Source organism: Delphinus delphis, chromosome 3 (genome assembly GCF_949987515.2).
Source record: "Delphinus delphis chromosome 3, mDelDel1.2, whole genome shotgun sequence".
Taxonomy (NCBI): domain Eukaryota; kingdom Metazoa; phylum Chordata; class Mammalia; order Artiodactyla; family Delphinidae; genus Delphinus; species Delphinus delphis.
Genome location: NC_082685.1, coordinates 8,977,669 through 8,999,155, shown reverse-complemented (window position 1 = coordinate 8,999,155; position 21,487 = coordinate 8,977,669). Strand labels below are relative to the sequence as shown.

Below are 21,487 nucleotides of genomic sequence, written 5' to 3'. Positions count from 1 at the left end.
GCGTCACAGCCACAGTCTACCAGGAGCACACAGACCTAATAGGCATTTTAGAAGTGTTGCCTCTGGCGAGGCTCCTCTGAGGTCCCAGCTATGGACTCTTGTTCCTCTACCCTTATGCAAGCGGCATATAATTTCAAGGGATCATGGGACAACCCCCTCCCAGGGGCCATCCAAGGACTTCGGGTTGAGAGCCTCAGCTCTGAGCTGCCTGAAGCCCCTCCCAGCCTCCACTCTCCATGGGAGCAGCCAAGTCTGGCCCAGGTCTGGCCCTCCAACCCCCCCTCCCCCCATCTGGGATGGGTATTTCTCCCGACGTCCTGGCAAACACACCACCTCCTCAGGTGCCTCCTCAGGCTCCCCAGGCAAGGAGCCTCGCCTGCCGCCAAGGGTTCTCTTGCCTCCCCCATTCTGCTAGATATGACCTGCTCCCAGAAGGCAGCACAGAATCACCTGAGTTCACACCATACTCCTCCTTCTGCCAAAAGGCCCTGCACGCCCACCTCACGCAGGCCCCCACACCTAATGCCTGTGCTTCCTGCCAGGTGCTGCTCACGACGCCGGCCACTTTCCACCCGTGATCTCACGTATGGGCCCAAACAACCCCAACGGGGGTACCAGGTCCTTAGTCCCTGCCTGAAACACGTGCGGCCCGGTGTGTTTCAGATTACAAACTCTTCAGATCTGAAGAAAGCTAACAAGGTTCAGATAACATGGATTATCCCCAGCAAACTATAGGAAACGTCCAGAACCGAGCACAGTCTTGCAGCCAAAAGCGGGAACGGTCATTCTAAACTGGATACCCAGAGATTACAGGGAGCCCCACATGGCAGCTCAGGGGGGAATTGTGCCCCAGTTTGGGTCAGGTTAGAGCTTGCTGTCAAATGAGTAAGAAGTTAGGTTTTCATACCTTTTAGACTTCCAAATTGCCAGTGAGGGCCTGTGGGCTACACAGGTGCAGGGAGAGGTGAGGAAGGGGAGGGGCTTCGGAGGTGGGCAGTGGGCGGGGCTCGGGACTGGAAGCCAGGTCAACTTGGACTGGGGTAACAAGCCCCCAGCTCCACGGGGCTCCAACTCAGCGGCCTAGAGAAAGGGATGGGGGACGAAGAAGGGTGTGGGCTAAGGGTAAGAAACATTTTCCCACCCCCGATGGAAACCTGGGTTCAGAGAAATGCCTCTCTATTTTAAGAAACAAACCACTGCACAGATCCCACATCCCGCAGAGCAACTAAACCCGTGCACCACAACTACTGCGCCTGCGCTCCAGAGCCCATGAGCCACAACTACTGAGTCTGCATGCCTTGAGCCCATGCTCCACAACAAGAGAATCCACTGCAATGAGAAGCCCGCGCACCGCAACGAAGAGTAGCCCCCACTCATCGCAACTAGAGAAAGCCTGCGCACAGCAACAAAGACCCAACGCAGCCAGAAATGAAATTTAAAAAAAAGAAAAGAAAGGAGACAAAGCGCTGCGAGTGAGAGGGCAAATGGCTCCTGGTGCGAGGCCTGTGCTGCAAGCAGCAAGCAGGGAAGGGACTCTAGCCATGTGGGGTGCCTGCCCCTTCTGAAGGCGGCACTGCCATCCAACTCAGCCTCGGGGTGTGAAGGCCCAGGACTGCCAGCCTTTCTGCTTTTTCAGAAGTACAAAGCCAGATTTTGATGTGAAATCCTCTGATTTTTAAAATACTGGGAGTCTCCTTTTAACCACACAGTGGAGCTAACCCTGCAGGCAGGTCACTCACGACCCCTGGCCATGGGTCATGGCCTCTGCCATCTGCCCTTTGCCTTTGCCCTGGGCAGAATTCACCTTTTGTTCCATAACATGATTCCTGGCCTCTGACACGCTTCAGGGGCAGACTAAGGTGAAACTATTCGGTTACATTTCTGTTGCATTCTCTCGCCTGGAAGCTTCTGCAGGCTTCTCTCTCCTTGCTCCCGTCTACAGCGTAAACTGCTGCCAGAGTAATCTTCAGAAATACCATTCTTATCATGTTAGGCCCCCGTGAAAAATGGCAGGCCGCTCCTGACCGCATAAGGGAAAAGGGCCTGTCACTCGGGAAAGTGACCTGGGCCCAACCTTGTTACCCATCCTTTAGCTCCTCCAAGGGACCCTTTTGCTCCACACCAGGCTACTGTCCCCACCCCCCACTTGAGCATCTTTCCACAATCCAGGAGTATCCTTCCCAACACTGGTGGCTACATCCACATCCTACCTACTGTGGCCAAGGTGACTGTCTCCCAATGTCTGTTTTCCCTTTCTCCCACTGAAAGAGAAACCCCGAAATTAGCTGAGTACAGGGCTGCTCAGACTAAAGACTACATTTCCCAGGCTCCCTTGCAGCTAGTGGTGGCCATGTGACTGCATTCTAGCCAATGGGATGCAAGCAGAAGCACAGCCCTGGGAACCTTCCCTAACAGACACCTGGCAATGCTCTTGGCATCCTTTGTCCCTTTCTTTATCCTGCTGTCTGAAAACCAGGGTGTAATAGCTGGACTCCAGCCGCCATGTTGATCCATGATGACAAGACCCAAACCCCGGATGTGGGAGAGGGGTTAGCTGGAAGGACCTGGGTCCAAGGACGTCCTGGAGCAGAGCTTCCACACCAGCCCTGGTCTGCCAACCTCCAAGGCTTCAGGACGAAAGCACAAGAAATGAATTGCCATCTTGTTTAAGCCATTGCCACTTTGGGTTTCTGTTATGCACAGATAAACTGAATCCTGACCACCCTTTTCCACTGAACCACTCTGCAGTGAGCAGAGGGTCCAACAGCTGTGAACTCCAAAGCCAGCTCTGCTGCCTGCCAGCCATGTTATTTGGTCAAGCCCTTTCACCCCTGCTTTTCCAGCAGTAAAATGGGAGTGGTGTGCCGACCTCCCAGAACTGTTCTAAAGACCAGTGGTAACACACAGCAAGGGCCACACCTATTAGTCTAACTGACCCACACAGTCCAGAAAGTGTACTCTATCTGGCCTGAGCAATCAGGACACTTCACAATCAAAACAAACAGATCTACACAAAGAAGGGCTTTTCAGTTTCTCTTAAGCTGTGGCAGATCTGCCAACCCTGGCTGGGGCTGAGTCCCCAAGTCCCCCCTCCTCCTGCCTGTTTCATTCATTTATCCCAGGGGTCTGCAAGCTTTTTCTGTCATGGGCCAGTAAGTAAACATCTTAGGTTTTGCAGGACTCTATGGTCTTGGTTGAATATTCTTCCTTGGGTTGTTTTTTTCTTTTTAATCAACACTTCAAAAATGTACAAACCGGGACTTCCCTGGTGGCTCAGTGGTTAAGAATCCACCTGCAGGCTTCCCTGGTGGTGCAGTGGTTGAGAGTCCGCCTGCCGATGAAGGGGACACGGGTTCGTGCCCCGGTCCGGGAAGATCCCACATGCTGCGGAGCAGCTGGGCCTGTGAGCCATGGCTGCTGAGCCTGTGTGTCCGGAGCCTGTGCTCCGCAACGGGAGAGGCCACAACAGTGAGAGGCCCGCATACCGCAAAAAAAGAATCTGCCTGCCAATGCAGGGGACACGGGTTCGAGCCCTGGTCCGGGAAGATCCCACATGCCACGGAGCAACTAAGCCCGTGCACCACAACTACTGAGCCTGCACTCTACAGCCCGCAAGCCACAACTACTGAGCCCGTGCACCACAACTACTGGAGCCCACGCGCCTAGAGCCCGTGTTCCGCAACAGGAGAAGCCACCGCAATGAGAAGCCCGCGCACCGCAACGAAGAGTAGCCCCCGCTCGCCGCAATTAGAGAAAGCCCGGGCACAGCAACGAAGACCCAACACAGCCAAAAATTAATTAATTAATTAATTAATTATTTTTAAAATGTACAAACCGCCCTTAGCTATCACCGGTTAAAAAATTGGCCACAGGCCCGATCAGGTCCACGGGCCATAGCTTGCCCACAGGCCCTGCTTTATATTATTATCCTTTCCCCAGCTGCCCCCAAAGTCAAGCATTTGAGTCTGTCAACACTGGTTTAAGCAGGGCCTGGCACACAGTAAGTGCTCAATAAATGACTGCAGCCAGCAGCAACTAGCAGGCACCACTGAAACGTGAATGCCTTTTGGTGTAACTTTCTGGGTCTTCCCCCCAGCTTGACACTGAATGTCCTCGAGGCTGGGTGGAGGACAAACTCTTCCAAACCCTCTCACTACCACCCCCCTGCCGCAGCTACCGGGGGTGTGGGCTACCAGGAGGGTGACTGAAGGAAGTCACAGGGTCCTGATTCCAGAACAGCAGGTCATGCTTCACCTTGCTTTTACAGAGGGTTTTTCTCTGGGGTTTCCACCCCTGGCACGTCCCCCACGAACTGAAATTTAGCCCTTCAGAGCCAGCCCTGCCGTACATCCCTTCCTAGCCAATGCAGCGGGGACAGGTCAGAGGACTGAAAGAGAAAAGCAGCACAGTCAGCTCCAGAAAGGCCGCCACGGGGCTGAGGAACTGAGAGTCTGTTCTGCTCGCCGCCCCACCGCCCCACGATGGGCTTTCCGAGGAGCTGCCTCCTTGCAAGGGGATGGCAGCCCATGTCCAAGGGCTCCAGAGCCTGTGCCAAAGCTTCCTCAAGGCCCGGGAAGCCAGCAACTCTGCCCAAGGAAAACGGCCCAGTTTCGGTAGTTGCCATTTAGCCAATCTCATGGACGCGGGCCAGGTTGACATCAACTGGCAAGAAGGGGTGGGGAGGGAATTCCCTGGTGGTCCAGAGGTTAGGACTCTGCACTTTCACTGCCGGGGGCCCAGGTTCGAACCCTGGTCAGGGAACTAAGATCCTGCAAGCCACGAGGCCAAAAAAAAAAAAAAAAGAAGGGGTGGGGGGGGTCACCATTCACTGCAGGGTGACTGGGACAGGATCTTCCTCAGCTGTCCTCTTTCCCACAGGGAGGGGGCAAACGTCAAGGAAAGGGGCTGGCTGTCCTGCTACCCACACCCATCTCCCAGCCCTGCTGCCTGAGACAGAGGTGGCAGCCCAGGGGCCCCCCTCCCATCTGCTGGGGGTGCAAGGCAGCTGGGCAGCCCCACAGCATAAGGGACTCCCTCCTAGAAAAGCCAGCTCTTCACCATTCCACGCCAGTAGCACCACGACTGATAACATCTATAGACAGATCTACCCTTCACCGCCGGACACCCTGCTCCACAACCCCGTGCTGCACCTCCCCCACATGCCCGGGACCCCAGTGGCACTATTCCCATCGCAGGTGAGGAAACGGAAGACGTGTACAGGTGTCGCTACAGGGCTGCTACAGGTGAAATGGCTAGTTCAAGGCCGCGTAGTTGGTGACTCACACCAGTCACACTCCACGTTCAGGACCCTCAGCTCCCAGATGTGAGACACTGGGAGGTTCGGGCGGATGTCTCGGTCGACCGCCCACCCGCCCCCACCCCAGCTCCACCCACAGAGGCGAATGCCCGGGATCTGGAATCACCAGTGGCTCGCAAGACCTCGCCTCACGAGGGACAGGTGAGCACAACAGTGTTCCTGAAGCCTTCTCACCTGGCCAAAGCATTCGGGTCCCAGAAGGGTCCAGGTTGGGAAATGCTGAAGCCAGGGACGAAGTTCATCCCGAGAGAAAGCCTAAAGCTCCCAGCAGCAGCGTGGTTCACCCCTAAGTCCCCCCAGTGGCTGGACCATCTCTGCCTTTTTCCAGGGGACCGTCAGCCAGCCCTCCACACCCAGCAGGCCGGGCCTGATCTCTGATCCAGGACTTTGCACTCCCCCCGCAGACTTCTGAGAAGTTCTTCCCTGGAGGCCCGTGCTCCCCAGGCGGAGCTGGCTCAGGAACCAGGGCTGCCCCGCCCTGAGCAGTAACCCGACCAACTCTGAGGCCATCACCAGGCCTTTACCGGAGCAGGTGCTGCTTCCAAAGAAGAAGTGTTCGTTCATAGAGCAAACACGCTGTGCCACAGTCCTGTCATCACCTCCATTCTACCGTCGAGGAAACTGAGGCACAGAGACCCACAACTACCCTCAGGGCACCAGTCTAGCCCACGTAGTGGATGCCCCCCAAAATATGTCCAAGCCCTAACCCCCGGAACCTATGGATATGACTTTACTTAGAAAAAGGGTCTTTACAGACATAATTAAGGATCTAAGATAATCCTGGATTTAGGGTGGGCCCTAAATCCAGCAACAGGTGACCTTACAGGAAAAGGCACAGAGACACAGGGGAACAGCCATGTGAAGACAGAGGCAGAGACTGGATTTCTGTGGCCTCCAGCCAACCAACGCCTGGAGTCACTGGAAGCTGGAAGAGGCAAGAAAGGATCCTCCTCTAGAGCCTGTGGAGCTAGTGTGGCCCAGCCGACACCTTGATTTTGGACTTCTGCCCGTGAGCTATGAGAGAATACATTCCCGTTGGTTTAAGCCACCAAGTTTGTTACGGCAACCCTGGAAAACGAATACAACCAGCTGTGGCCAACTCCAGAACCCATACTTTCACACTCATATCTCACACTAATGTTACTTGAGCCTAAAGAGGAAAAAATTATTTCAGACCTCTGAGACTTTATCATCAGGGGTCTGAAATAATTTCAGACTGAGGCTCTCAGTTTGAGAAACATGGACTTTCTCCTCTTGACGATCGCTTCAGTTATGAATGACCTCTAAAAAGGGAAGTGTTCCCTTTGTAACTAGCAACAATTCCAAGTAGATCCACAAAACAAAAACACAGAAGTAAAAACTCTCCTGGAGAAACATGTAAAGAGAGACTATGTGTAGAGTACATGAGAACGCTCTGTATTATCTTCCTAGTAATTCTATCAATCTAAAACTGTTCTAAAATCAAGTTTATTTACCAAAGATAAACCACCTCCCCTGGAACTCCTTTGCGGATCAGCCCTGGAACCCTAGTTTGAGAAACACTGCCCTTCTTTGTTCTGTATCCCATTAATGCGTGTTGAATGAATGGCCATGCTTGTGATCTGGGGGATCCTGCTGAGCTTAAGTGTCTTTCCTGAGCTCCGATGCCCACCGAGGATACCCTTCTTTCTCCTCATCTGATCCAAGAAGACCCAGCTCTGCCCCAGCAAAAAGAGGTGCGACGCTGGGGACAGACGCACAGCTCCTTTATTTTGGGTTTTCCAAGTAGAGGTGTGGAGAGAATCCTGTGTGGGAACCAACTGCTCCACACACTTCCCTTCAGAAAATCCCCGTTCCCGAAGTGGCAAAAAACTCACACAGGCCAAAGCCAGTAGAGGCCCCCTCAGTGACTCCACAGAGCATCAGTGCAAGAAACCCGGAGAGACCAAGCTGAGTGTAACAGAATAACAAAATGTGAAGGAGGAGGTACTTCCCTGGTGGGGCAGTGGTTAAGAATCTGCCTGCCAACGCGAGGGACACGGGTTCGATCCCTGGTCTGGGAAGATCCCACATGCCGAGGAGCAACTAAGCCCATGTGCTACAACTACTGAGCCTGTGCTCTAGAGTCGGCGAGCCACAACTGCTGAGCCCACGTGCCACAACTACTGAAGCCCGCGCGCCTAGAGCCCAGCACTCTGCAACGAGAAGCCACCACAATGAGAAGCCCGCGCACCGAAACTAAGAGTAGCCCCCGCTCACCACAACTAGAGAAACCCCACGCGTAGCAATGAAGACCCAACACTGCCAACAATTAATTAATTAATTAATTAATTTTTAAATGTGAAGGAGGAATCGTGACCAGAGAGAACTGATAAGAAAGAGTAACAAGAGAAAGAAAAAGGATGAACTACAAAGACGCGAGGTCCTTGGCAAACACATTTGTGATTTTTTTTTTTCCCACCTTAATGTCAGTTTTGAAACTAGCTTCAGAAAATGTAACCAGCTTCTCACATCCCCAGAAAGGAAGATCGGAGGTCCGTGGCCAGGGAGGAGTCCGTGTTACCTCTTACTTCGGAGCTGGGCATCCAGATAAGGGCCCTCCCCGTCCACGTTTCCACGAGGCGCACACACAGCAGCTCGCACCACCCTCGCAGGACCCCTCTCCCCAGATCTAGAAGTTTCCCACTCGGGGGTCCAGAACGCCAAGCCCTCCAGATGAGTGGCACAGGGTGCTCCAGGTCCCTCCAGACTGGGCACCACTTTCCAACCGTCCTTGGCAGTCCATAGGGTCCCCTGAGATAGCCAGAGGCTGCCCACACCCCTCCCTCCTCCCCGCTAGAGCGGCCACACCCGCCCACAGACTCCCACCTCTCCCACGCCCAGGCCCCCTCCCCTCCCACCCAGCCCCCCCACCCCCGGCTTCCTCCGAATTCTTACTTTGCACTCTCGGCCCCCCACTTCCTGCCCACCCCCTCCCAATCTCAGGGCCCTCACTACTCCCCCATTTCCCGCTCGGGGCACCTCACCTCTGGCCACCACTCACGCCCTCTTTTCTCTTTCTGCCCCTTTGACACCGTTCCTCCACACCCCTCACTCGGGGGCCCCTCACATCCAGCTCCCTCGGCCCGGCCCCACGGAGCCCATACCAGGCCCCCAAGGATCAGGGCCCCTCACCCTCGGGACCCCGGTCCCCTCACCGCGGCTGCGTCCGGTCCACCCCGGGCCCCCCGCCCGTCCGGCCTCGTGCGCAGCCCCCGCGCGCAGCCCGGCCCTCGGCCCGGCCCTGGGGCCCCGCACTCACGGCTGTAGAGGGCGATGCCCGCCGCGTCCGGGCCGGCGCGCACCTCGAGGCGCAGCGCCTGCTGCTCCGCGTGCCGCTGGATCTCGCCGTTCGCGTCGCCGATGGTGAGGAGGCGGGCGCCGGGGAACACGGACACTGCCCCGCAGGGCCCCGTGACACCCGGGCCGGCCGCCCCTGCGCCGCCCACGCCCGGCCCCGCCGCCGCCGCCGCCGCCGCCGTTCCTGCCATCTTAGATCCGGCTCCAGGCCCCGCCGCCGCCGCCGCCGCCGCCGCCGCGCCCGGGCCCAGGCCGCCGCCGCTGCCACCGCCGCCGCCGCCGCCGCCGCCGCCGCCGCCGCACAGGCCGAGGCCGAGGCCGAGCCAGGTAGCGCCGCCTGATGGCCACGCGCCGCCTCGCCGCCACCGCCGCTGCGGTCCAGCCCCGTGACGCAGCGCCCCCTGCCGGCGGCCCTGGGCTCTGGGAGGAAGCACGCTGGGGGGCGGGGCCGGCGCGGCCCCGCCTCGCCCCGCCCCGCCCCGCGCTAGCGGTCGCAGCTTTGTGAGGTGACTCCTTGGCCCAGGAACAGCGAGGGCGGGAGCGTACGTCAGAAGTGGTGCTCGGCCGCGCGGACACGCCCCTAGGGCTGGGCCCCGCCTCCAGCCCGGCGCGGCCCGAATGGCCGCGCTTTGTAAGGCGGTGCGGCTGCCCAGCTCGGAGCGCGCGTCAAAGGGCGGTGCTCGGCCGTGCGGACACACGCTGGAGCCCCGCCCCGCGCAAGCGGCCGTGCTGTGTGAGGTGGCTCCCCCAGCCAGGGGAACGGTGGCGGCGGGCCTGACGCCCGACAGTCTCTAACACGCCCCTGAGGGTGTGCTCTTCCCCTGGTCCCGCCCGGCTTTGTACGGCGGCTCACTGAGGGGCGGGGTCCAGCTGCGAAGAGGCCCCGCCCCTATACCGGTCCTGCTCCCCACCCCACCACTGGTCTCGCTTTGTGAATCTCTGGGTTCTTGGGGAGGGCCGGAGTGAGGGGCGGGGACAGGACGTAGGGACACGCCCCAGCCTGTGGCTCCACCCCCAGCGCGCCCTCTGGGAAAGCAGTTTGAGCATGGACTTGGCCTCTGAACGCCACATTTGCCCCCTCTCGGAGCACTCAACCTCTCCTTCTCTCTTCCCCATCATCTCCAGCCGCTTCCCCCAGTGCCCTCCTCCTCCATCCTTGGCCCTTCACTGTCTTCGCCCCCACAAAAAAATTCTTAGACCTCTCTTTTAGCCCCTTCCCCCCCACCCCAACTCACTCACCCTTCCCGCAGTGATGGCTGACGAGTGAATCCAGCAGATTAGGGCCTAGTGCCCCTTTCAATACACAGATACACACACCCATCTTCCCTCCAAGTCCCACCTCCACTGCTCCAAGGCCCCCATTCTCCTCCTCTTTGGTGGCTTCCAAAGGTGCTTGCTGCCGCCCGCTATCTCCAGCTGCCACTCTTCCCGGTACCTGCTTTTTTTTTTTTTAAGGCCCCACCGTGCCGCTTGCGGGATCTTAGTTTCTCGACCAGGGATCTAACACGTGCCGCCTGCATTGGGAAGGAGGAGTCTTAACCACTAATCCGGCGGGGAAGTCCCTGGACCTGCTCATTTACTACTCATTCTCCTCAAGCATTCCATCATTCCACCTCCTGTATTCACCAATGCAAGGACTTTAGCAGAGACCCCACATGGCACTGCCCCCTCCCTACACCCCCATGGGCCTCCCAATACACCACCCTGACTGCATGCAGTTGAGGGGTACTGCCCCCTCCCCCCCCACCCTGCAATCAGTGATTGGACCCCAGAGGTCCTGGGCTTGAAGGATTACACTCCACAGAGGCCTTGGGAACAGCTCCAAGCATTATAATTAATAACTTAGGCATGCCAGCAGGGCACATAGAATATAACCCCCAGGTACCCTATGCTCCAAAAACCCAAGTCAGGTGTAATTGGGTTTTTGCATGGGACAGTGTGCATGGTGTCCACACCATGTTATGCATGGGACGAAGGAAAGCGGAGGGGTGTGTGGAGAGCTCAGACTTCATAATGGCCTGGCTGAGGGATCCTAACAGCTCCTTCCGTGGTGGTCTGAAAAGCTGGCAATCCAGAGAGGCTTCCTGCTTTCTGTCCAGCCTCCAGGCAGATGCTTGCATCCCCTCTCCCACTCCTGCTCCTCTGCAAGGAAGGTCCCAAGGCCAGGGGGTCCCCTTCATTTCCTCTGTTCACTGCCCTGAGGAAGCAGCAGCGAGAAGTCCCCAACGTAGCTGGAGGGAACTGAGACCCTGCAAAGCCCAGCCAGCTCAAGGGGGAGGGCTGAACGGAGGGCACGCAGACAGAGAGAAGGGCTCCCCTAGCAGGCCCGGAATGTGCTGAATTCTGGGGGCTCAGGTGAGGATGACGTGGAGGTGGGCCTCTTCCGGGTCCCAGAGTTGCCAGGTGTCGCAGCAGAGCCTGAGGGAGCATCCTGGGTGGCTGCGTCTTCTTCTGAAGTCATTTTCTTTGTCCGTGGAGGAAAAATAGAGAACCGGGTGATTTGGGGTTTCAGGATCTCGGGTTGCCCCATGTTCTGAGCCCGAGACTCCCCCAGTCCATTGGGTCTCACCTCACCCCACACACACACAGCTTCAGCGCCCTGATCCTGCTGTCTGTCCTGCCTTCCTCTCTGCTGAATAGGGAACCAGACAGCCTGGGATCGAATCGCAGCTCCCCCTCTCCCTGATGAGGTGTGATGGCCCCCTTTGTGCCTCAGTTTCCCCTTTTGTACAATGGGGGAGAATGCCAACACCCCCCCCCGGGGGTGGCTACGACTCATAAATATGAACACTGTATGGCATAATTTCTTTGTAAAATCCGGAATAGGCAAATCCATCAAAGCAACAGAAAGTAGAATGGTGGGTGCCAGGGCCTGCAGTGGGGGTGAAACAGGGAGTTGGTGTTTAATAGGGACAGAGTTTTATTTTTTCTGGCCACACCATGCGGCTTGTGGAATCTTAGTTCCCCAACCAGGGACTGAACCCAGGCCACTGCAGTGAAAGTGCTGAGTCTTAACCACTGGACTGCCAGGGAAGTCCCGGGACAGGATTTGTTTTGCGAGATAATGTTCTGGGGATGATGGTGGTGACGGTTGTACAACAATATGAATACACTTAATGCCACAGAACTGTACACTGAAAAATGACTAAAATGGTAAATTTTATGTCTATTTTACAATGATTCTTTTTAAAAACTAGCAAAGATCACTAGAATTTACTGTTAAGGAAAAGAAGCATCGTTCATAACAGTGTGGCTAGCATGCTGTCATTTGTGTTAAAAAGAGTGAGGATATAGACTTGCTATTTTTGCCTTTGCTTGTATGTGCAGGAAGCTCCTAATGGTGATTTACCTGTACGTCTGTGTGCAGAGGGGGAGACCAGTGGGTGGAGAGGGATTAAGAAAGAGAAGAGAATTTTACTATGTATATAATTTTTACATTTGGATGTATTTCATAGTCAAAAAAAAATTTAACTAAAAAAAATATATTTTTAAAGTCACCAGGACGGAAATAAGTTATTTTTCTCCTTCCTTTTCTCTGTTTTCCACCGTTTCATTTTAAATGCCTTAAAAAAAAAAAAAAAAAAAAAGGGTGCGGGGGGGGGCGGGGGAGGCAGTAATCACCAGGCTAGTGCCTTGAGCGGTGTGACTTCTCACAGAAGGTTTCAGAACTTGCCCCGCCTGCCAGGCTTTTCTTAACAGCTCAGGATTTGTTCCCTGAGCTGCGATCTCAGAGGGCTGAACAGGCCGGTGCCAAGCCCCTTCCTTCCCACCATCTGTATACCAGTGACTGGGGTCCAGTCTCCATCTGCTCTGTGGCAGCACTGAGTGAGGTGACCTGTCTCTTGTCTCTCCGGAACTCCGCCACGCCTCCTTCTCCCTCGGCCCACTCATCCACTCCAAAATCAGTGCCGTGTTTCCCATCCCCTGAATCTACCTGACCTGCATCTGTTCGCTTCTTCCACCTCCACTGCCAACACACTGGCCCAAACTACCCGCCACGTCTGGCGCCTGAACCATTGCCGGGTCCCCCAGCTCCCGTCCGTCCACGGTCCCCCACAGTCTATCCTTCACGAAGCCGCCAGAGGGCGCCCGTGAGCACATAGAGCACGTCAAGTCCCACCTCTGCCCTGAACCTTTCATGGCACACCCTTCACTTGGGGTCAAAGTCAAAGTTCCGCGCGGCGCCCCTCTCTACTCCTCACTCCGCTGCACCCCTACTGGGCCGTGCCAAGAACGTGTCCTGAGCCTGGATCAATCCTCCGCAGCTACCTCCTGCTTGTCGCTAATCCCAGAGACCTCCCGGATCTCCCACCTAAGTGAGCTTCCTGGTCACTCCTACCCCACATGGCATTGTCTGTCTCCCCCTGTAGAATTAAGAAGCTCTGAGGGATGAAGGGCCTCATCTTGTTCTTGTCCAGATGCCCAGGAAGGCTATGTTGAACCCATCCAAACCTCCCCCCACCCCCCTCCCCACCATGGTGCCCCGAGCAGACTGACTCCACCCCAGGCTCCCTGACTGAAGTCCCAAAGCGTCCACTTACACAGATGGAACTTCTGAGGCCGCCTCAAGGGGGACCACCTGCACCCCAGACCTGTACCCCTCTCTGCATGGAGAAGAGCTAGCTGCACATTTTCTTTTCTTTTTGTTTTTTTGGCCGGGCCATGCCGCACCAGGGATCAAACCTGGGCCCCCTGCAGTGCAAGTGTGGAGTCCCAACCACTGGACCACCAGGGAATTCCCCTAGCTGGACATTTTCTTGATCCATCGTGTCCAGGGGTCGGATATCTCTAATTTAGTAAACTAATAATAATAAGTACCCCAAGGCCATCACAAGATGCAGCTGTGTAGAAGAGTCCCATAGACCTGGGTGCAAATCCCAGCCAGGACACTGTGTGATCTGGCGGAGCAACACCCCTTGCTAAGCAGGGGGTGGGGAGTGGGGATGGGAATGAGGGTTGAGACCCTCCCCCTCGAAAGGGAGACGCATGTCTGGGACAGCTAAGCTGAAGTTCCCGAAACTGAACACAGAAGTAGGCTTTTCTTTATACCAGGAGCGAACCACAGTGTACACCAGATTGTCACAAGGCTCCATGACCCCAAAGAAGCCACCAGGTCACCCTGAGTCCCTTGTCACCATTCTGAGTGCAAAGGCAGTGCTGACAACCAGGGGCCCGCCCACTGCCCCACGAAGGCCTGGACAACATGCCTACCTCCAATCCCCTGGCATTTTCCAGTGCCAACTCTCAGCTCACAAACAATCCCTGCTCAGTGATTCTGGGCTTTTCCCAGACCCCAGAAGCTCAGAGACAAACAGGTCAACCCAGCCTGGTGGTAGCCCCAAACCTCCCACGGTCATGACAGTCAGTAGAAAATCGGGACCGAGAAACAGGACGACTTACGGAGATGGTGAACAGGGAGTTATCGAAGGACATGTCTGCAACAGAAAGAGAAGACCAGGATGGGGGCCGGTTCAGATTTCCTGCTCACCGCCCTCCCCAGGCCCTCCCCGCAAGCCCACAGGCCCCAAGTCAACCATGAGGAAGGGCGTAAGGTCCATCACCCCTCATCCTCTTTGCCCCCTTCCAGCCCATTCTACAGGGTGCACTGTGCACAGCTACAAACTGAACTGTGTCCCTCCACTGCTCAGAACCCTCCCTCAGGGACCTCTGGCTGACCTCTGGGAAAATGGTGCCTTGTCTCACTTCCACTTTCCAGAACACCTCTCAGCTCCTCCCCCACCCTGGGTTGCCCGCTCTTCACCCAGCTACTCCCTGCTCCCCCCTATAGGTCTCTGATTCAACACCACTTCCTCTGGGGACTAGCTTCCTAGCCCAGACAGGGTCCGGCCCGCCATGGGCTGTTTCCCCACCGGAGTATGGGCTTGTGGACAGAAACCACCTCTGTCTTGGTTACCTTGGGAGACCCCAGACCTTAGCACATAGTCGGGGTGCTCAATAAATACGTGAGACAGTGAAAGAAGTACAGAGAATGGAGTTTTCTCTGCTTGGAGCCCCTTCCTGGGCATCGCACTTCACAGGCTGGGTCCCTCTCCCCCCCCCCCCAGCAGAACAGCACATTCTGGACCACAAGTGGGGCTCCATTTAAGGACGGTGCCAGGCACTGTGAAAGCCGGGTGCCCTGATGGTGGACAAGACAGATGCAGTTCCCCACCCCCTTGGAGCTGATGGTCCAGTGGTGGAGGCGAGTGTCACACACCCAAGCACGCAATGATTACTTAATTGTGTTTCTACTGAGGGGGTAAGAAGAACGACAGGGCTCTGGGGGCATGTAAGTAGAAAGAGTAGATCCTGCCTAGGAAGTCAGGGAAGGCTTCCCGAAGGAGGCGACCTTTAGACAGACCACAGGGAGGAAAAGTATTCTAGGCAGAGGGCAGAATGAGTGAAAGGCATGAGGATGGGGCAAGGAGAGGTAAGAGGTGAAAGATGTTCACACCAAAAAAAAAAAGGTGAACCTGGTCGGGAAACGGCAGGGGATGGGGGAGAAAGAGGGGAGCGTGTGTTCTCAACTCTAAGGGAAGTGAGCAGCTATAGAAGGGGCTCAGTAGCGAGTAGTGAGACCCGATGGCATTTTGAGGCAGTGACCCTACCCCGGTGAGGGACGGGAACAGGGAGGCACAGACCTGTGGTGGCGAAGTTAACCTGGGCCCAGCAGGATTCTCGCTCCCTGCAGAGGGTTTCGGGAGAAAGTGATGACTTGTCTCAGGCAGGAGGCTCGTTCCAGGTAGCCCTGGTCAAACTTGGCCCTTCCTCCCCACCCCACCTCCGCATCCTCCCTGAATCCCCTCAGATGGAAATTCTCTCGCAGGAGCCCCACAGCCAGGTGAAGTCAGGATTCCATCACCGGGGCTACTGCTAGTTCTCTGCCACTAGGCAGCACGGTGTCCACCCCTCTCTCAGAGGGGAGAAACCGAGGCTGGAGCCAGTAGATTCTGATGCCCAGGAACCAGGGCCACTGTCTACAGGCTACAAGTTGGGTGCTGCACAACCCCAGGGGGCGCCACTCGCCTCTCCCACAATTGTGGATTTCTAGAATGATTACTTAGCAAATTTTGGCAAATGGCCGTAAAGGGATGCGAGGAAGCCTCAGCTTCCTCATCTGTAAAATGGGGCCATTCCTAGTGCCTGCTTCCAGCGCTGCCACAAGGATCACGTGAGCTCAGGGTCCAGAGTCCCGCAGCACAATGCTGGGCACACCGTAGGCGCTTCCTGAATAGCACCTGTTTCTATTAAGCCAGCCTCCCACCAGAAGACCCTGTTTGGGGTGGAGCCCTGGAAGGACCCTTCTTCCCCCAGAACCCGGCCAGCTATCAGAGTCTTTAATGGCCATCAGGAACTCCTGCCTTGGGACTAAGTTTTCTTTCCCCAAAACCACCCTCTGAGGGTCTCCAGGGATGGTCTCACCGTTTCTTCTGCAAGTTTTTTACTTTAACTGGGAGAGAGAAAAAAGCGTTTGTTAGATTTTGGTCCTGGTTGCATCCTGGTTGCAAAAAGCCAAGAAACCAAAAGGCCCACATACATTTGTAGCCCAGCCTTTCCTTCTTCGCTGGCAAATTTCCCACTCAACAGGGGAGCTACTGAAGACACTTTTTTCCCCCCAATTTCATGATCAATGTAGGTTGGTAAAAACTTCAAACAAGGTATGAGCATGTAACATTGTTGGGTTTTTTGTTGTTGTTTTTTTAAGTCCACGCCATGTGGCTTGCAGGGTCTTAGTTCCCCGAGCAGTGATAGAACCCATGGCCCCTGCAGTGAAAGCACAGAGTCCAAACCGCTGGACCACCAGGGGATTCCCGCTTAATTTTGTTTTTAAAGACTGAGTTCAGTGGTGCCAGGGGCTGTGGGAAGGGGGAACGGGGAGTCGGTGTTTAAAGGGGACAGTTACAGTTTGGGAAGATGAAAGAGTTCTGGAGATGGATGGTGGCGACGGTTGTACAACCAAGTGAATATACTTAATGGTGCTGAACTGGACACTTAAAAAGGGTTAAAATGAAAAAAATTAAAAATTTAAAAATAATTTTTTTAAAAAAAGGAATTCCCAGGTGATCCACTTTCACTGCCAGGGCCCGGGTTTGATGCCTGGTCAGGGAACTAAGATCCCACGAGCTGCGCAGCGTGGCCAAAAAAATAATAATTTTTTAAAAAGGGTTAAAATGGTAAATTTTATGCCATGTATACTTTACAACAATTTATATATATATATATATATATATATATACACACATATACATGTATATATACATATATAAATTGCCCTTGCCCACCACCATCATTGAAATTCTGGAAGGTTCTTCACTGCTAGACCTTTGTAGTAAGGACTCCCAACCGTGCTCCTAAAAATGGGTATGAGTGGGAGTGCATACACAAGTTCTGGTGGGCCATGCTTTCTCTGCCTGCCGTTACCTTTCCTGACGACCAACGCAGTGGTCACCAGCCCAGCGAGGAGGAGGAAGGCTCCAGCCAGGCTCAAGGAGAGTGCCAGGATCCAGGTGGGCACTAGAGGAAGATGGGAAAAGAGAGATTGGGCAGGTCATGGAACTGTGGGGTTGCAGGGAGAAGGTGGGACTCCTGTCATTCCTCCATTTGGTTTGGGTGTTGCTAGACCCTGGGGATCTAGCAAACCTGTTTCTGGCCAATTAGCATATTCCCTCCCCCTGGCCAACCTGATTGGTTTAGGGAGGGGTATGTTGCCCAAGCTGAGCCAATGAAAGTAATTTCTGGACTTTGGCTAGACCACTGGGAAGAGAGGTTTACTCCTCAGGCCAGCGTTACAAAGCTGGTAGGATATACACCTGGGGCTCCAAGGTACAATTTTGACACCCTGAGAGGGAGGGCCTGCCTGAGAATAAGACACAGAAGAAAGCGGAGCTGAGAAGTGGCACATGATTCCTGACATCAGTGAGCACCTGGATCCAGCCATGCCTGAAGTCAGTGCTGTTCAGTGACCCAACAAATCCCCTTTTGTCGCTGAAGCCAATTTGAGTCAAGTTTTCAGTTACTTGTGGTCTGAAGAGTCCTGCTGGCTGGGTAATAGTGAGTCAGACAACATCCACCCCCAGCCACATGGTGGACCCTGAGGCCCACGTAGAGGTCAGCCACAAAAGCATGAAGCCCCAGCTCCAGTTAATGTCTCTGCAGAAGATTCGGCTGCCCCTCCCTGGAGAGAGAGGGAAGCCAGCAGGAGATGCCCTGATCCCAGTGGAGGTCAGGAACTAGCCCAGAGGGGAGGAGAGGCACACACTTAGTGTTCTCAGTGTTAGCCCTTGTCCATTCATTCACCTGGGGCAGGAGGGGTGTCACTTCCCCACTCTGAGACCACAGGACCAAGGTGAGAGAAGGGGGCCTTTGATTGTGCAACTTGAGGCCGGGGAAGGACACAGAGACTGTTCTGTCATCACAGCCGGTGGGCCTCTGCTGGCAACAAAGTTCTCTTTGCAGCAGGAAAATTCTGACTGATGGTGAAGCAGAGACTCCACCCAGAGGCTCCTCCTTCCCTCCGGCTCCTTGATCCAGAGCCCAGGCCCAGCCCCCTCTCCTGGAAAGACCAGAGGAAGACATCAGCCTTCCCAGGGCTTCTGTCTCAGACGAAAAGCCAGAGCCCTTGCTGCAGCCACAAAACCCTGCACAGTCCTCGTCGCCTCCCCTCTGCCCTCATCTCCCCCACCTTTCCCCCTTGCTCATTATGCTTCAGCCGTATGGGGCGCCTCTATGTCTCTCAAACACACCAGGCACGCTCCAGTCCCAGGGCCTTTGCACAGCCTGCTTCCTCTGCCTGGAACACTCCTGCCCCCGACACTCACGTGGCTGACTCATCATCCTTCAGGTCTTTGCTCAAACGTTTCCTCCTCAGAGAGACCTTCCTTGGCCACTCTCCTCTCTATTTAAAATGACACCCTTGGGGGGCTTCCCTGGTGGCGCAGTGGTTGAGAGTCCGCCTGCCGATGCAGGGAACACGGGTTCGTGCCCCGGTCCGGGAAGATCCCACATGCCACGGAGCGGCTGGGCCCGTGAGCTATGGCCGCTGAGCCTGCGCGTCCGGAGCCTGTGCTCCGCAGCAGGAGAGGCCACAACAGTGAGAGGCCCGCGTACCACAAAAAAAAAAAAATGACACCCTTGGGAATTCCCTGGCAGTCCAGTGGTTAGGACTTGGCGCTTTCACTGCCAGGGCTATATTTCATCCCTGCCACTTTCCTTGTCCCCTGTTGGCAGACTGAATGTTTGCCAAACTCCTTATTTATTGTTTGTCCCCATCCCTCGGAATGTCAACTGTGAGACATCAGGGACTTTGTTTCATTCACTGCTGAACCTGCAGTGCCAAGGGCAGTGCCTGGTACATAGCAGGGGCTCAAGGGAGGGTGCAGGAGAGCATGCAGGTTTAACGCCTGGATTTCAGGGAGGGTGAACGCATGCCAGGTTTAACGCTCTGCCACCTGCTGGCTGGGTGACCTGGGCCAGTCTCTTCATCTCTTGTGCCTCAGTTTCCTTATCTGGAAAATGGGGAGAATGGCTGTACCCATTGCATGGGGGTGACTGTGAGGATTAAACAAGGAAAAGTGAGAAAGTCCTGGCAAGTTGCAAGAGGTGGCTCGTCCTGTGATGACTTCCAGGTGGAGGGAACAGCACCTACAAAGCCTCGGAGGTGAGAAAATGGAGCCCGGGGCAGTGAGGAATGATGGAAGGGCCTTACCTGGGAAGGAGACGTGCATGGGCTCACTGAGGTTCGACAGTTGAGGCTGCCTGAGCTCGCCGAGCACGCCATACTGGCAGCGGAATGGTCCCCCTGGAACCTCCCTGCTGCCACCACTCAGGTTGAAGATGACCTCGAGCTGGTCCACGGGGGCCTGCAGGAGCTGCACCACCTCCTCCCCTTGATACAGTGTGAAATTCGCCCCCGGGAAATCCCTGGGGGCCATGCATGCGATGTGGATGGGGTCCTTCTGGCTGCTGGGATGTGGGGGCACCAGCATGATGGATGGCGCCGGGATAGCCAAGGAGCCTGCGAAGCAAGATAGGGGAGGCTGTCTGGGTGGTTAGAGCAGAGGCCAGCCTGGCTGTGTAGCCTTGGGCAAGTGGCTCACCCTATCTGGGCCTTGGCTTTCATGTACAACCGGAGGCTAGTCTTCCCTACCCTACTGTGATGTTGAAGGGGTAGAGTGCCCAGCACATGGTGAGAGATCGCTGCATTTGAGTCATTTTATTATAATAGCCGTGGATGTTACAGCAGCGCAATTATACTCGTACTACTTCGATCAACAGAATTGACTACGTGCCAGGCCCTGTTTAGGTGCTGGGGATAGAGCAGCAGACGAGATAGACAGATAGAGGGACAGATAAGGTATGCGGACAGATAAGGTATGCCTGCCCCGGGGAGGGGTGGGGGCTGACTTTCTCAGGGAGACAAGGGTGGTAGGGTAGCCACAGAAGGCTTCCATGGAGACACGGCACAGGAAGAACTGGGGGTGAGCATTCCAGGCAGAGGGACAGTCTGGGGCAAAGGCCACAGGCTGGAAGGGATGCGGTGTGTTCAAGGAGCCTGGGTGGCAGGAGGGAGGGTGACCGAGGGGAGAAGGGGAGGGCAGAGGGGTTCTATCTTGTTTTCCAGGCTGTGGTGAAGAATATGATTTTGGGGCACGACTTCCTGCAGGAGGGACCAGTGTCTCCCCAGCTGCTCACAGGCTCCCGGGCAGAGTGCCTGGCTCAGGTGAGGTCGACACAAGCCTTCCCTTATCTAGCTTCCCCGCCCCACCCTCTGAGCCCCCAGCAGATCCTCCTGTTGCCCCAGCCCTGGAGGTAGGAGCCTGCAGAGGTCAAGTAGGGCTGAGTCATGGGGCGTGGGCACTGCTGTCTCTGGTGGGCTGACATTTCTGGTACCCTTGATGTGGGTGGGGATAATGAGACAAGAGAAATCCGTGCTCCTGGGGCATTTCCAAGGCTCTGGGGCAAATCGGTCAGGGCTCAGCTTCTCCAGCACCTGGTTTCTGCACACACACACACCCTCCCTGCCACCCCCCAGCAGAGGCAAGGTTGGGGAGGTGGAGGGAGCGGAGCAGGGGTGGCACAGGGGCACCAGGCTCACCGGCTGCAAAGAGCAGGACGGTCCAGGGCATCTCTCCTCGCGCGTTTGGCCAGGAAATCTGGCTGAGACCAGCGCGGCCCACGGCTCACTGCCAGCTCCTCCTGTGAGGCCAGAGCAAGGAAAGAAGAACCAGGGCTGATTTAAGCCGAGTGTTTCCTCATTGGCAGGAAGTTGCACACACACACTTGGGCGCTGAAAGGGACTCTCTCCCCTCCCCACCCCTTCCATGCACGCACATCAGACCCTGGCACCTCACTGTTCCTTAGGGGCCAAGGTTCGGCAGATGGGAGGGGAAAAATGAATGAGATGGTCCAGTGCGTGGTTTTTTTTGTTTTTTGTTTTTCCCCTGAGAACTCCTGGGCATGAGGAAGCACAAGGAACATAGGTTTTTTGGGAAACCCAGGCCCAAGTCACAAAATGTGGCCCAACCAGTGCTGAAGTTGAAACATGTGGGGTGGAAGTTGGTAGGGCATGGTGGTTAGGGCTTGGCCTCTGTGACCTCAGGCAAGACAAGGTCCTTCTTGGAAGCCTCAGCTTGCTGCTCTGAAGAATGGGGCTAAGAGTAGTGGACACTAGCTCCAAAGAATTCATGTCATGAAGTGCAATGCCTAGTGTAGTGTGAGCGTTCCCAGTGTGAGGCCACAGGGGAGGAAAGCCTCAGGGGCTTCACCAACCAGGTGGAAGGAAACACTAGCTGCAGAACTGAGGAAATGACATTGTTTGCAGCATAAATTGCCTCCCGTTGATAGCCCAGAAAC

General features: G+C 55.6%; 2 protein-coding genes and 1 non-coding gene across 5 annotated transcripts in view; 1 reads left to right on the top strand and 2 right to left on the bottom strand.

Moving 5' to 3' along the window:
* The window catches only part of CARM1 (coactivator associated arginine methyltransferase 1), a 40,801-nt gene extending 31,950 nt beyond the window's left edge, over positions 1–8,851 (bottom strand). For all 3 annotated transcript variants that reach the window (XM_060007759.1, XM_060007760.1, XM_060007761.1), the window contains exon 1: positions 8,598–8,851. In XM_060007759.1, coding sequence (XP_059863742.1) covers positions 8,598–8,826 — 229 coding nt within the window. In that variant the 5' untranslated portion in view covers positions 8,827–8,851. The remainder of the gene's footprint in view (positions 1–8,597) is intronic.
* TRNAE-UUC (transfer RNA glutamic acid (anticodon UUC)) lies at positions 4,689–4,761 on the top strand. The gene has a single exon. It is a non-coding gene; the product is annotated as a tRNA-Glu (tRNA).
* Positions 8,852–10,516: 1,665 nt separating the features above from the next.
* Positions 10,517–20,831, bottom strand: C3H19orf38 (chromosome 3 C19orf38 homolog). The gene is made up of 7 exons (XM_060006613.1): positions 20,730–20,831; positions 19,341–19,649; positions 17,057–17,149; positions 16,058–16,085; positions 15,277–15,320; positions 14,036–14,070; positions 10,517–11,099 (listed from the first exon to the last, which is right to left on the bottom strand). Exons 1-7 carry the CDS (start codon positions 20,758–20,760, stop codon positions 10,953–10,955), a joined length of 687 nt encoding a protein of 228 aa, XP_059862596.1. The 5' UTR covers positions 20,761–20,831; the 3' UTR covers positions 10,517–10,952.
* Between the last annotated feature and the right edge of the window lie 656 nt (positions 20,832–21,487).